Source organism: Pagrus pagrus, assembly GCF_965226575.1.
Source record: "Pagrus pagrus genome assembly, chromosome: 3".
Classification (NCBI taxonomy): Eukaryota; Metazoa; Chordata; class Actinopteri; order Spariformes; family Sparidae; genus Pagrus; species Pagrus pagrus.
Window position 1 is genome coordinate 34,394,533 of NC_140187.1, and position 13,548 is coordinate 34,408,080.

The 13,548-nt window shown below is 42.5% G+C and overlaps 2 protein-coding genes across 7 annotated transcripts in view; both read left to right on the forward strand.

Annotated features, from left to right (window-relative positions):
• The first annotated feature begins 5,265 nt into the window (after window positions 1-5,265).
• Window positions 5,266-10,175, forward strand: LOC311254287 (putative peptidyl-tRNA hydrolase 2). The gene is made up of 7 exons (XM_084347981.1): window positions 5,266-5,523; window positions 6,216-6,329; window positions 7,003-7,074; window positions 7,186-7,260; window positions 8,278-8,375; window positions 8,481-8,595; window positions 8,763-10,175. The coding sequence occupies exons 2-7, from the start codon at window positions 6,222-6,224 to the stop codon at window positions 8,847-8,849; spliced, it is 555 nt and encodes a 184-aa protein (XP_084204107.1). The 5' UTR covers window positions 5,266-5,523; window positions 6,216-6,221; the 3' UTR covers window positions 8,850-10,175.
• A 1,863-nt stretch (window positions 10,176-12,038) lies between these two features.
• The window catches only part of setd5 (SET domain containing 5), a 42,117-nt gene continuing 40,607 nt past the window's right edge, over window positions 12,039-13,548 (forward strand). For 4 of the 6 annotated variants that reach the window (XM_084349562.1, XM_084349564.1, XM_084349563.1 and 1 more), the window contains exon 1: window positions 12,041-12,502. The gene's annotated coding sequence lies outside the window, so the exon portion shown is untranslated. Of the gene's footprint in view, window positions 12,503-13,548 lie in introns of all 6 variants that reach the window. The other 2 variants (XM_084349566.1, XM_084349565.1) reach the window with 2 other exon arrangements.

The window sequence follows — 13,548 nt, forward strand, 5'->3', positions numbered from 1 at the left end:
GCCCACCAGAGCCACAGCAAACAGAGTGGGTTGGGAGTAGGAGGTGATTTATTAAGAGACTGCAGATTGAACTGAAAAGCAGGAGAGCAACACACAGACAAAGGAGAAGATAGCGCAGCCTTCCTTTTAGGAGGAAGGGTTGAAGGTAAGGAGCTGTGACTTCTTCCCACACAAAGGATCAGAAGATTCAGCCTGGCATTAAAGTTTGGTGTTGGTGAAGGAGGCAGCTGTGACTCGAGTCCAGACACTCTGTAGAGGCAGGACAGCACATGGACACCAGACAAACCTGGACCAAGACAACGGCCAGGCCTGCTGTGCCTCCATTAACTTTATGAAGAGACATTTGAAGGAGTGTTTTGTCTCTCCAGAACACGTGCTGGATTTTTTCAGTCTATACACAGCAGCTTTCATGTAAAAGAACCCAGCTGGTCCGCAGCCAGCTGATCTGATCTGATAGAACTGATAAAAGGAGGATTTTATGTCACTGTTTTCCCTCTGGAGTGATTTTTATGAAGCGGTACCTCTTATGCCTTGTGTGCTTGTTGTAGCTGTACGGTCAGAAGTTTTTCTTTCTGTGTGTACAGTGTGTGTGTGTGTGTGTGTGTGTGTGTGTGTGTGTGTGTGTCAGCAGTTACCCATATTGCTCTGGTTGCCAATCTGCATCTGTTATTTTCATAATTGTGGTTTCTAGTTCAAAGTGTTGAAGTAACTGGTTATTATATTTTAGATGTTAAGTCAGCAGTATTCAGAACACAGTGAACCCAGTTTGAAGATTTTGAACAGGTGGAATAATGAATAATGAAGAATAATGGCCACATCATTGTTCATAACCCCTTTTACTTAAAGCAAATTGCTGAGAGTTTATTAAGTCACTGCCACTCTCTACCTCAGCCTACTGTGCTGCATCAAATACTTTTTCTCATGTTGTTGACTCAACAGTAACACTGCTGTACATTTCAACCAGCTACAACTACCAGTACAGCAGCACAGATCTACCCTCATGCACATATACAGTCACACCTGCTGGACAGTCTCATTTGCAGCGAATCACTCACACACACACACACACACACACACTTCAGACTTTTCGAGCTCATTATTTTCTTTACTTGGTGTGAGATTAGAAATGAGAACCTGCGCGTTGCAGCATTTTTAGGTACTTTAACCCCGACTGTCTGACAGTTTACTCTGTTTTTGTTTCTTGCTTTTATACTTACTCATGTGTCTGTAGTGTTCAAGTCACTGGAAAGATGTTAGGGGGAAACAAAAATCCTTCTATAAAGAAACTCATTAATGAAGTTAGTGCACACCATGGTGTTTTATTGTGTAAGTCAGTCAAATTTCTGTTTTGTACATTTTAAACATTCCATGTAGTTTTGAACAGTGTATTCAATCATGGTTCACCTTGTTCCACTCCAAGCCGAGGCAACGGTACGTCTTGAAATGTTTGACATTGTTGTTAGTGTACAGTTCAGGTATTGAACACAAGGTGGCACTGCTTCATGTGCTGACAGTCTGTATGGTATTTTGTTTTGTCATCTTATGCATTGATTGTACTACTCCTGCTTCAGTAAGTGTAGTTGATCTTGTCGTACTGTTCTGCTTTCAGTTGGAGCACAGAGACCTTATAGACATGAGCTCATAATTGCTGATGTTGTTCTTATTTAAATGACAAAGACTGAGGTGGCCTCTGGGGGTTAGTAGGGTGGGGTATACTGTATTTGGACATTTGTTGACGCTGGTCTTGAGCCAAACTCTGTTTCCTCTTTAACTAGTGTTTGCTATGGCACTGCCCTGTGTGGTTGGGGCTTAATTTAGGTTAATATTGAGGTTATGGTTAGGCATTTCAGAGGTAACTGGTTGGGTTCAGGTGAACGCAAGGGGAAACCCAAATCGACTGGGAAACAGACTTTGGCACATCACCAGAATAATTTAACTTTGCAGAATACATAAATATCTTTCAAAAAACGTTTTAATATCAGATCACATCTATAAAAAGACAAGGCTGAAAATATGCTGAATTAGGTGCTTAGTTGTTTATCTGTACTTCAGTCAATGCTTTAGACTGTTTCACCTGCACTCAAGAAGTGATGTTGGATACTCAGCCCTAGTCTTCAGTGACCAAAAAAGATGATAGTGAAAAGGATGATCTTTTTTTAAACGGTCTCATCTCTGTCCATGAACCCCCACCCGTACTTAACACACACAAGTAACTAATGACTCATATGAATGGATGGTTTTATCTGCCATGGGGGTGAACGCTCAGTGATGATAAAGACTGAGGGAAAATCTGAGGGAAAACTATAATTGTTATTAGGCTGTATAAATTTGGCAATGTAGAGCAGGCTCTGCAAGGAGCAGTTTTAAGAATATTTCTTATTTTGTGTGTTAATATCATTGTACATACTGATTTAAATTGTAACTGTAGTGATTTAACCTGTTTATTAAGAGAAGGTGTAACTTCTCACAGATGCTGATGTAATAAAGTATTCTTAAAATGATGTGTTCTGTTTTCTTTTTCTTTCCATAAGAAAGCATTAATACTGAAGAGACACTCACTCAGCGCTATGGTCCCAGCTGTAATCGTGAACAGGATGCCACAGTTGGTGTGTCGGGCCGTTGGCCAATTATCTGGTGAAATGCAAATATAGTGATGAGGTTGCTGAGATGGTGAAATGCAAGTGTCAGTTTAAAGGGCAACTTTCCACAGTAAAGTGGGTTCACAGGTCTTGGGGAGTTTTACTGCATATGTGAAAAAGTAGCTTTTAGTTGCTCCAGAGGAAGCTGAATGTAATCTGATAAACTGCCTCCAGTGATGTCACTCAATGGGTGAGTTATATTGTGGGTAATATAGGCACCAGGAGAAGAATGTGTGGAATAAAAAAGGTGATATCCCTGGTCCTGCTGTATCATTTGTTTTTAACTGTCCATAATGAGTCAACAGTGTAACAGGAGGGCAATAGACTATCCCTGGAGTCCACACTCAGCCTTGCTTCCAATCTGGCCCAGTGGCCACTTAAGTTATTGCAGCAAAAAATGTCTTCTCTGACCTCTATTATAAAAGAGACGTCTGTAACAAATAAGACGTTTGATCCATGGAGGTTTCATATTTGTAAAACTTCTTCAAACTGAAAAAAGCTATTTAAAAGTTTGTGATCTCATCACAATGTAAAGTCTGAGGGCTTGGTGGGAACTCGCAAGCGGGGCCAGTGGAGGTAACTACTGCATATATATTATATGTAATTCCGTGCAAGGATAAGGTAAAAAATCTGGGAGTGCTCTTTGATCAGACCTCAAGCCTTCAAGGTTAGACTACTGTAACGTGCTTTTGTCGGGGCTGCCCAAAAAGAGCCTTCGTGGTCTGCAGTTGGTCCAAAATGCAGCGGCCCGTATGCTGACCGGATCATCAAGATATCAACATATCAGCCCTGTGTTGGCCTCTCTTCATTGGCTCCCTGTTCAGGTTAGAGCCGACTTCAAGGTGCTGCTGTTGACCTACAAAATTTTAAATGGTCTTGCACCAATCTATTTGTCTGACTTGGTCAATACCTATGTACCTACACGGCCTCTGCCCTCCCAGGCAAGCGGTTGCTTGTGTCCCAAAAGTAAACAAAAAAACAGCCGGTGAGCGGGCTTTTTCCTTCCGTGCACCTACTCTGTGGAACAGTCTTCCTCTGGACATCAGGCAGTCTTGTTCAGTTGAGGTCTTTAAAGCCAAGCTCAAGACCCACTTGTACACTGCAACATATGAGTCCTAGGTGTTTTGCCATTTCTTTTATTCTTGTTTATACTATGTGTTTTATTGCTGTGTATGTTTTTATGTTTCTGAATGTTTTTATATGTTTCTAAATGTTTTTGTATGTTTTTTAAAATGTTTTGTAACTGTACAGCACTTTGATGGAAATGTGCTCTATAAATAAAATTATTATTATTATTCATTGGGCCGCATAACCAAGGAAATTAAAAAAAGAAGGAAGGGTCAATACATCACTGAATCTTGCTTTGGGGCCAGACTGTGGTGGGAGCATGGAGAAACACACTAAACCCAAAAATATCGACGTTGTATGACTTCTGATGGAAAAAAAGCCTCCAGAAAATTAAAGGATTACTCAGAGATTAGGCTAACACCTGATTTTTCCCCAAATGATTGACAGGGCTGATGATATTGTGACCAAAGGAGGCAGGTCTGACTGATTTCCGCTGATAAGACTGCACTTACACCGCAAACAGCAGCGCCAATTAGAGCCTTTCCTATACAAACTCAAGGGATGAACAATGTGTCGAGAAAAAAAATCTATGGTTAACCTACTCTCTGAAGTGTGTTCTTTCATTTTCTGGAGGCATTTCTTCATCAGAAGTCCTACGACGTAGATATGGACTGGTTTTCAAACCGCGGCACCTAGATTATTGCGATTTAGGGCACACTCACACTTGGCCCAGTTGCTCCGTACCGTGCCGAAGCAGATTGTCCCTCCTCCCCAGTTGGCCTGCACTAAACATTGCTCTGGCCACAACCGGGCCTGAGCATGGTTACCTCTTGTACATACGTCATCACATCACTTTACTGACTTTTCTGTGGCTTATTTTGTGGTTTTGGTCATAGACGACCTCTCACATTCCTGGATTTCTTGATTATGCAAGGCGGCGTAATACACATGATTATACTTCATGTTCACGTTGTGCACCCGTGTTTGTGCTTGTGCTGGTGCATGAGCAACCGTACTGTGCCGAATCACACCACCTCCAACCTTGCCAGGGCCACGGAAGTGTACCGTGTTGTACGGTGCGCTCACACCAGTCAAACAAACTGGACTTTGGCATTCCATTGTGCTTGGGCACGGTACGGACTTCAGTAGTGTGAGTGCGCCCTGCATCACTGAGTGATGTCACTGGAGGCAATTTATCTGCTTACACACAGCCCCGTCTGGAGCCACAAAGGGCTTTATGCTATTACTTCACATATGCAGTCGTACTCCCTGAGACCTGTAAACACACTTAAAGGTGTAAAATGGGTGGAATTACCCTTTAACAAAAAGGCTTAATCTATTAGAGACAGTCAACTGGTACAGGCCGATTGAAACTAGATAGAAACTACAGAACACCCTCGCCTGTTATAGGTTTAAATACTTGACGGTATTGTCAAAGTTAAGTTGACAATTGGCGTAACTATGTGGGAACGAGGTTATAAAAACCCAGCTCAGTTATAAACAGCCGACATTCATGCGTGCGTTTATGCCAGCGGTGATGAGGCTTCATGTGCTGAGTGCAGGCGCAGGTCCTCAGCACATCATTACCATCAGCAGTCCGTAACACCGCACTGACTCTGATTCGACAAGGAGCAGCATCCTGTGCCAACAAGCAAGGGTCCAAAATGGAGTAACGCTGAAGACACACAGTCAGGAGTCCCTCTGAATGCAATTCCACATCGACAGAAACTGTTCGCTCGCCGGGGAAAATTAAGGGTTTTAGAAGCCGCGGGGAAGTCGCCGTCGTTCCTGCTGTCGAGCTTGCTGCGCAAAACAGGTAACTACAGACAAACCGATGACTGACGCTAGTCCGGTTAGCTGTAGCGGCTAACGTTAATGCTAACGTTAGCTAACGATACCTCTGTAACAGCAGCTGATGAGCTGATGCTAAACTGTCAAGCATTAACTATAAGCATCTCAGTGCAGTTTGTTATTTCTTCTGAAAGAGCTCAGTGGTCCAAACGAACGCTAACTGTTAACGTTAGCTGCAGTGTTTTCAATGCTAATTTGAATGGCGTGTACGTTGACTTTATTTGGCGAGCTGCGACCTGCGTACAGCTAGCTTTCACGCTAACCTCTCTGCGACCATCTCACACTTTCTGGTACTCAGTTATGGTTGCATTATTTTTGTAATTCTCTTTATATTCCCTTTGTGCATAGTATGAAGGAAACGTCAAATCACCATTTTCAGCTCAATTCATTCAAGAAGTAACCACATGAGCCGTGCCGTGAGGTTAAAACCCATTGTGACTCAATCTATGGTATTAGCTTGTCATGTTTGTGCTAATATGCCATCCACCCATGAATGTATGCATTCATTCATTAGCACTGTCATCTGTTTTATAAGAAGCCGACAAATGCATATGATTATGTTTAAAGTTGCTCACAATTCACAATTCACAATCCACAATCCTGTTTTATGTGGGTTAGTATTGTGCAGGGCGTTTAGTGTTGCTGTTGTTGTTGCAGTCGAGAATGGAGCCATCAGAGCAGTCAGGCCCAGACTCGGGCTCTCAGGAGGTCAACCCTGTGTTTCTGCAGCAGCTCAGAGAGCTGGACATCCCAGAGGAGGCAGCCAAACAGGTGGGGAGCTTGTTTCACCATTAAGGCCACATTGTCATCAACATCCAATGATAACTGTGTATGGGAATGTTGCATTTCTCAGTGGTATAGTTGATTTGGCAGTAAACAATACTGAAGTGTATTCATTCATTGCGCTAATTACATATTCTGTCATCTGTATGACTTACAGTAGCACCTTTATCTCGTTGTAATCGCTCCCATTGATGACCTTCAATGACCCATACAATATAATGTGAACACTGCAATACTTAAAAGTTTTTTTAAAATATTTTTTGAATGTCATAATCCTGTAGCTGTAGAATTTTGAGATGATTTCCAGAAACTGTTTATGCTAAGTGTCCTCAGGGACAGTTTCTACCAAGACTGACTTACGATAAAGCTTGCTTGCTCCAGTATTTAGATTTAGATACCACTGCTGAAACATATTGTAGCTATGCGTTTCATTCATTTCAGTAAAAGGTTTGTTTGATTTATTGAGATTAAATCCAGCAGCTCAAATCCACCACTTTTTGCACATCCCAAATAATTATATAGTAAAAATTGTGCCAGAGAACCATTTTTGAGTTTAATTGAATAAATGTATTTTTCTTAGATTACCACACAGGTGGTCAAAATTGTGGCATAATCCACTGCTTTATTCTTTGACCATTTTCATTGTTTCTCACCACTTCAGGCACTTCTGCACACTCGGAATGTGTCTGCTGAAGAGGCGGCCATGTACTACTTCAACAAGCTGGAGAATGAGGTGCCAATAAGCTAGCCTTAGTCCCCACAGGTACACCTTGGTACATTAGACCTCCTGGAGTTTGTCCAAAGCCAAATCTCAGTGTCTCTTTTTGTCTGCTCTGACCCTCAGGAGGAGGGAGACGATGACCTCATGTTCAAGATGGTGTTTGTGGTGAATATGGATCTTGCCATGGGTGTTGGAAAGGCGAGTCCAGTGGTGCCAGTGGCAAATGTGTGCTGTGTTCAAATGCACAATCCATCCTGAAGAAATGCACCACTGACAAAACATCAAGGCAGAACTTTTTAACCAAGCTGGCTTTTAAATTATTTCCCCTGTATTTAAAGTGGAAACAGACAACTTCTGACCCCCAGCGCTTCCAAGTGGTATTATTTTTGGTGCCGCTGTTACAAAGACAACTGAATTGTCTTTGTAAAGTTTATAATGGAGATATGAAAGCAGATAGAAATGTTACCAGGTGCCCTGCTTGACTGGATTGCTAGTCAGACTTAATTTTCCCTCTGGGATTGTGTGCTTGGTGTTAGACAAAATTGCATAGTGAAAGCAAAGTGTTTTGGGAACTAGGGGTGTCACAATTTCGATATTAAATCTTTAAAATATTTCTATTGATCAATAAATTTGTTGGTCATTTACACAGTATGACTCAATCATTTACATCCCTCCTGGTCACGGGGGAATGTGCTTTAAAGTGTCTTATTGGTGTCTGCTTCTCTCCTCTGCTGTCTGTCTGTGCCCAAGTTTGACACACATCCTTGTACATGTGCCCTGTTAATTTATATCCATTACACTATGCTACCAACATTTACTTAATAATGATTGGTTAAAGCAAAAACCTAGTTTATTGCCAGTATACTAACTCCTATCTCTGGTTTTACAGTGATGTAAAGCTGCTGTGTGTCCTGTTCGACTGACTTCAATTTGCATTTGTCTGGAATTTTCCAGGTTCTTCCAATAATGAGCACTACATATGTGCTTTTTTGCTCTGCTGGTAGTTTACAGTATGCTCATACCATTTTCACTGAAAAAGTAGTTGTAGTGATCTCATGCAAATGTCTTTCGATAGTTTGCATTCTAATACAAACTATGCATTTTTTTAGAGCAGTTATCTAAGTTAAGAGTTAAACTTTATTGAGGCAATTTTCAGTACAGCTGAAAACTTAAACAGATGTGTAGGTGTGAAAGCAATGCTGTGTGTTTGTGCAGGTGGCAGCCCAGGTTGGCCATGCTGCTGTGGGTTTGTACCAGGCTCTACAGGAGAAGAACAGCTGGAGGGAGATGGCCTGGAAGTGGGACCACAGTGGGTAAGTGGGTAGCTTTTGCCAGCATTTCTAACATTGTTGAATAATGAAGTCAATACTAATTTAACATTATCGATGAAAAAGTAATTGTGTATGTTGTTGATACAGAGCCAAGAAAGTGGTGGTCCAGGGCACCAACGTGGCTCATCTACTGGAGCTGCAGGCTCTGGCCATGAGCCTCAGCCTGCCCACCTACCTGGTACAGGATGCAGGGCTCACCCAGGTGAGGGAAACAGGCCACTTTTGTTGTTTTTGTGTAAATGTCTTTTAGAGCCATTTCCCTTATTGATTATTTTTGGTCCGAATTTGGTTGATTTTGTCAGTGTCGCACAGGGCATGAAGACATTTGGGAGTCTGAGCACTAAACCTTTCCCCTTTTGTCTTTGACAGGTGGAGGCTGGGTCCCGCACTGTCCTGGCCATCATGGGTGAGGAGGAGATGGTGAACAATGTCACTGGGAGTCTGAAGCTGCTTTGAGGGGCTCAAACCCACAGTGGGGAAGGCATGGCTCTGCAGTGCCACCATGCAACCAGCGGAGGGCAGCATTTCCCAGCGGCAGGGAGAGTCTTGGCATGCAAGAGTGTAACAACCTTTTAGAAGACCGAAAGAACAGGGCAAAAGTCCCAGCACCAGAAAACAAACACTCTCAGCCATTTGTTTCCCTTTTATTCTTTGTTGCCGCTTTGTCGGCCGTTGAGAGCAGGAGGAGTTCTTCACAGGGGAAGAAGACGAAGGCAGTCTTTCTCCGGTGACCTTTCCCTTTTTTTAAACAGGCCACCTACTTAGAGGAGCCTGACTGATATCAGTTTTCAAACACATTTAGTCTGTTGTCCAATTTCAGATATGGAAAAGTCAAATTAAGTTGTGTTAGTGGTTGAACAATATTGTAATTATGCTTATTCAAGGGGCCATGTAATGTAGCCTAATACACAGTGTAATTACAATTATGCCTATAGCAGATGTAGTATTTCCCTGTTGGATCCACTTCTCCTGAGTGAAGAATAACTTATATCCTGATTAATATGTGAACACTCATTTTTGATTTGATTTTAAATGATGTTGTGTCTGTATGCAACTATTCTCCCAAGGATCCCTATCCTACAGACTCAATAACATCACTTATTGATAAATGGCTATATTTTGTATACATATGCCTGTTAGGGCCATATACCGTATAATCTGTGGTGTGCCATCCTAAACAGTATGCACAGTTACTGAACTTTGTTTTATTGTATCTTTTTCTTTCTGCAACAGGAAACAAATGATGTGTTTATAATTTTAGGTTTATTGGTTGAGTTTGATGGTGGACGAGAGGGAGCCAAATGTCACACATAGTTAAGGTTTGTGCTAGGCTTTTATGCACTCTATCTGCCTGTTGTGGATAGTTTCCAATAATGGAGTTGATCAGTTTACAGCTTGAGAGAACACAGATGATTGTGTGTACGACAGTTGTTACGGACTTGGTGAATAGCCTTGAACATTAATCATCTTAATACACAAAGAATGATGTGTGAGCTGTTGTCTGTCTGTGTTCTCACTAACAAAAAGTTGTGGCCTTGAGCTGCCACTCCCAGAATTGGTAGCTCAATGTCAAAGATTTTATTTGTAAGAGAAATCTTTAAAAAAAAAAAAAAAATGGCAGTGTCATGCATGCTTCATGAAATGTATATTTAAACAGACCACTGGAATCCTAAAATTATGTCAGATTTAGTAACATGTCCACACTTTGATACCTCCTGTGTTATACAGTAATTTGTGTGAGTACTCCAGATTATGGGGACAATTAAAACTCCTCAAGATTAAGTAAGAGAAGCCCGAATCGTGTTTTTACCTTCAGACTCGAGCATACATACAGACTGTGCATAGAGAAGAGATGTGCTGGGGCTGTAGCGGTGAAAGCAGTGTGGGGGAGGGTTGAACAGCCATGTTGCAGTGCGTGGTTTGGACTGGCCATATGACATTGCTTTTTCACCGCAGTAACAATGGCAGTGTTGTTGAATATGGCCGCTGCCTACCATGGCAGTCCTGCTTATAAGTTGTTCAACTATTAACCTCATGACGTCCTCTCAGAAATGATTCTGCTGAAGGTAACCACGAAAGGGAGAATTTGATGTTATTTCAAGAAATCAGACATTGTTTTTATGTACCGGTGACATTTGTAGCAACGTCCAACCTAAACGTCGCTGTTGCGTATAAGTGTTTCTTTAAAAAATATATATAATCCACTGACTAAAAAGACACTTTCGTCCGTGACTTGGCCATTGAGTCGAAAGTGTACCGGCGTGGACTGATTTAATTTGACTTTATTCGCGTAACTGTGGTTAAGACACTGACATATTACAGTTCTGATCTGTTACATCTTATGAGAAGGGGAAGTCTACAGTAGGGAGGATAGCCGTCTACTTCTTTCGTATCAGTGTCGATCCCCTAAGCAAATGACCCAAATATTTTAATAACCACCTATGTTTAGCTTAATGTGCTTTATGAGTTTTCGTCGATTTTATTGTCCCCACAGTCGCATCGTATCAATTGTACTGTTCTGCTATCTAATTTAATCGCTCGTCAGACCTCTGCAACATATGACGTTGGCATTTATCACCACAGCCAATCAAAGTCGCCAACCAAGTCTCATGACATGACATGAAACCAACTGCGGCATTGTTATTAGTTGTTTATGAATATCGCAGTCCACATTTTTAAATTATCCTGCATTTATTTGTATCTATTGAAAGCAGTGTCTCCCAAACGCGTGTAAATCCGGCGTGTCTGGTCGGCCATGGAAACAACGTTACATTATTCAGCAAAAAACAAGGGCTGCTCCTCTATTCTCTTTCTGTAAATGCTACCATAGCCAACGTTACGATTTTTCGCCCGATCCTCTGGTAAGTGACAACTCCCAGGTGACTTAGTTTTACTGAGCCGCTGCTGCTAGAGGTATTTTCGTCACATCGGCCACTTTTTCTGTGGCTGCCAAGTGTGGGAAGAGGCTGTTTTCGGCAGCAGGAACAAAAGTAGGAGGGACCAGTAATAAGAAGATGCAACACAGGAGCACTGGTCAATTTCCCTGTCCAACCCCTTTCCAGATGCTACCAGGACGACACCTCATACCCCATTCGTCTGACATACCGGTAGGTGGGGCTGACCCAGTGGGCTAACCCTGCCTCTGGTGTCCCTGGAACTGGGCCCCTGAGACCCCGTGTAGCTAACGCTTGTTACTATCTATTGGTATGAAAGCTCCTTCCACGTTAAGTCTGATGGATGTAACCCTCAAATGAAAAAACATTGGTCCCTCTAACGCATTGAAATTAATTCCATGGCATTTGAATTTAATAACGAGCATTTCCCGAAACCTCGAAGGTGCAGATCCTCTGTTGGGTGTGAAATATGTTTCCCGAATCCAGCCACTCTCTCCTGCTCTCCTCCCTGTATGCCACCAGCACACACATATCATAATGGAACTGAATTTTCGCACCCCTCCTCACAGCAGTGCCCGCCCCATGTTACGTAACTGACGGAGAAAAAGTAATTGACGTTGTATTTTACCAAAGACACGCATGTATGTGTCGTGTGTAACATGACTGGCACATTGCTGTCGAATCATCGGATAGAGGCGGGATTTCGCAGTTAGGGCCGCCCAAAAAGAGAGCCCCTGCACGGTCGCCAGGGAAACCCCGTGGCGTGGTTGTGTGTCAGTTTCGCTGGGACCCGCGGTCGATGCCGGTGAGGAGGGGGATGGGCGCCTCGGCGAATGTAAGGACCCGAGACAGAATCAGAGCCCTGTATCACATACAGCAGCATATATCCCAATATAAATAGCGACTGTAAATATAAAATACACTAAAATAAATGGATTTATCCAACGAGGATCTATAATAGACACTCAATGGATGCAGTGCACCTGAACAGGACAGGGAATTTAACTTTCCGCCTTCCGCCTTGCGTTGGAGACCCTGAGAAGTTTGTTTCCTACCTCTGGAGAGGGAGCTACTTTTAAGGGCAAAGGATACAGGAGACTCCGAGGCCGGCCTGCAGGCCTACTGGTCTGGTTGGATTTGATGTTGGGATACTCTAAGGACTTTCTTCTTGACTTGAATTTGCCTCGCTTGTACAAGTTTGGAATGCCTCTTTAGGTGAGTACATTACATTTGAGTCAGTTGTTAACAACCCCCTCTATGCTGGCAGTAATATAAATATAACATTCACGTATTGACCATGTTTGCAGTCAACCAAACATAGCCATGAAGCTAACTAACTAAGCTAGCTAATACTAAGAACAAGTTGGTTGTCCCCACTACATTTCCACGTCCAAGCGGCTTGCTTGGGTGGTTAAAAGCTCCCCATAATGAGGGTCTGCTTGCAGGGCTGCATTTGGCTGTGTCTGGACTGATCTCCCATGGATTTTTGATCAGGTCCTCGTGTTGTTTTTGATAGCTAGCTTGTTAGACTGGGAATCCAGCACATTACGAGTCAAAAAATAGCCAATGTTGTAACATAATTTCGAGCAATCGTGTCCCTAGAACTCTCCACAACATTCTGCAAGTTTTCAGGAGTTTGACTTGTGTGACATTTAGTTTATTAGGGCACCCCCTCGACCAGGTTTGTCTCAGTTGTCTTACCAGGGATGAATCGGTCACACTTAGCTATCGTTGTATCGTAAATGTTACATTAATTTACCAATTGGTAGAGGTAAGTTTTTCCCCACGCCAGCTGGGCCACAAATGGGTGCCGGTTTAAAGCATTAATAAATACATTTTGTTCAAGTTTCGATAATGTGTTTCTACAGAGGCTTAACATACCAAATTCAAAAGTCAGTTACAAAGGCAAAAACAACATCAGCAGCACATTATAGACACTTTATTCGGTGTGTTGCATAGGTATTGGGTTAATTTGAGATCAAGCGATCTGCAGCCCATAGGAAGGGGTTAGGGCTCGGAAGTTCAGAATCAGACCCCGTAAGGTAATATGCAAACTTGTTTCATAAGAACCAACAACACGTTTTTGCATCGTTCTTTTGAGGGCTACATGCTACACGTTCTTCTTGGACCACGAAACTGTCGAATTTCTGTCAAGTTATTCATGACACAACTTGCAAATCGATCATGACTGGTGATTCGTGTTAGCTAAGCGAGCAGCTGCTGTGTTAGTTAACGTTAGCAGACAGCCATAGGCAACAATT

Coding starts and splice junctions, on each gene's coding strand:
- LOC311254287 (XM_084347981.1), top strand. CDS start 6,222: ATGGAGCCATCAGAGCAGTCAGGCCCAGACTCGGGCTCTCAGGAGGTC. Junction 6,330..7,002: donor CAGAGGAGGCAGCCAAACAG/GTGGGGAGCTTG, acceptor TCACCACTTCAG/GCACTTCTGCACACTCGGAA. Junction 7,261..8,277: donor TTGCCATGGGTGTTGGAAAG/GCGAGTCCAGTG, acceptor GTGTTTGTGCAG/GTGGCAGCCCAGGTTGGCCA.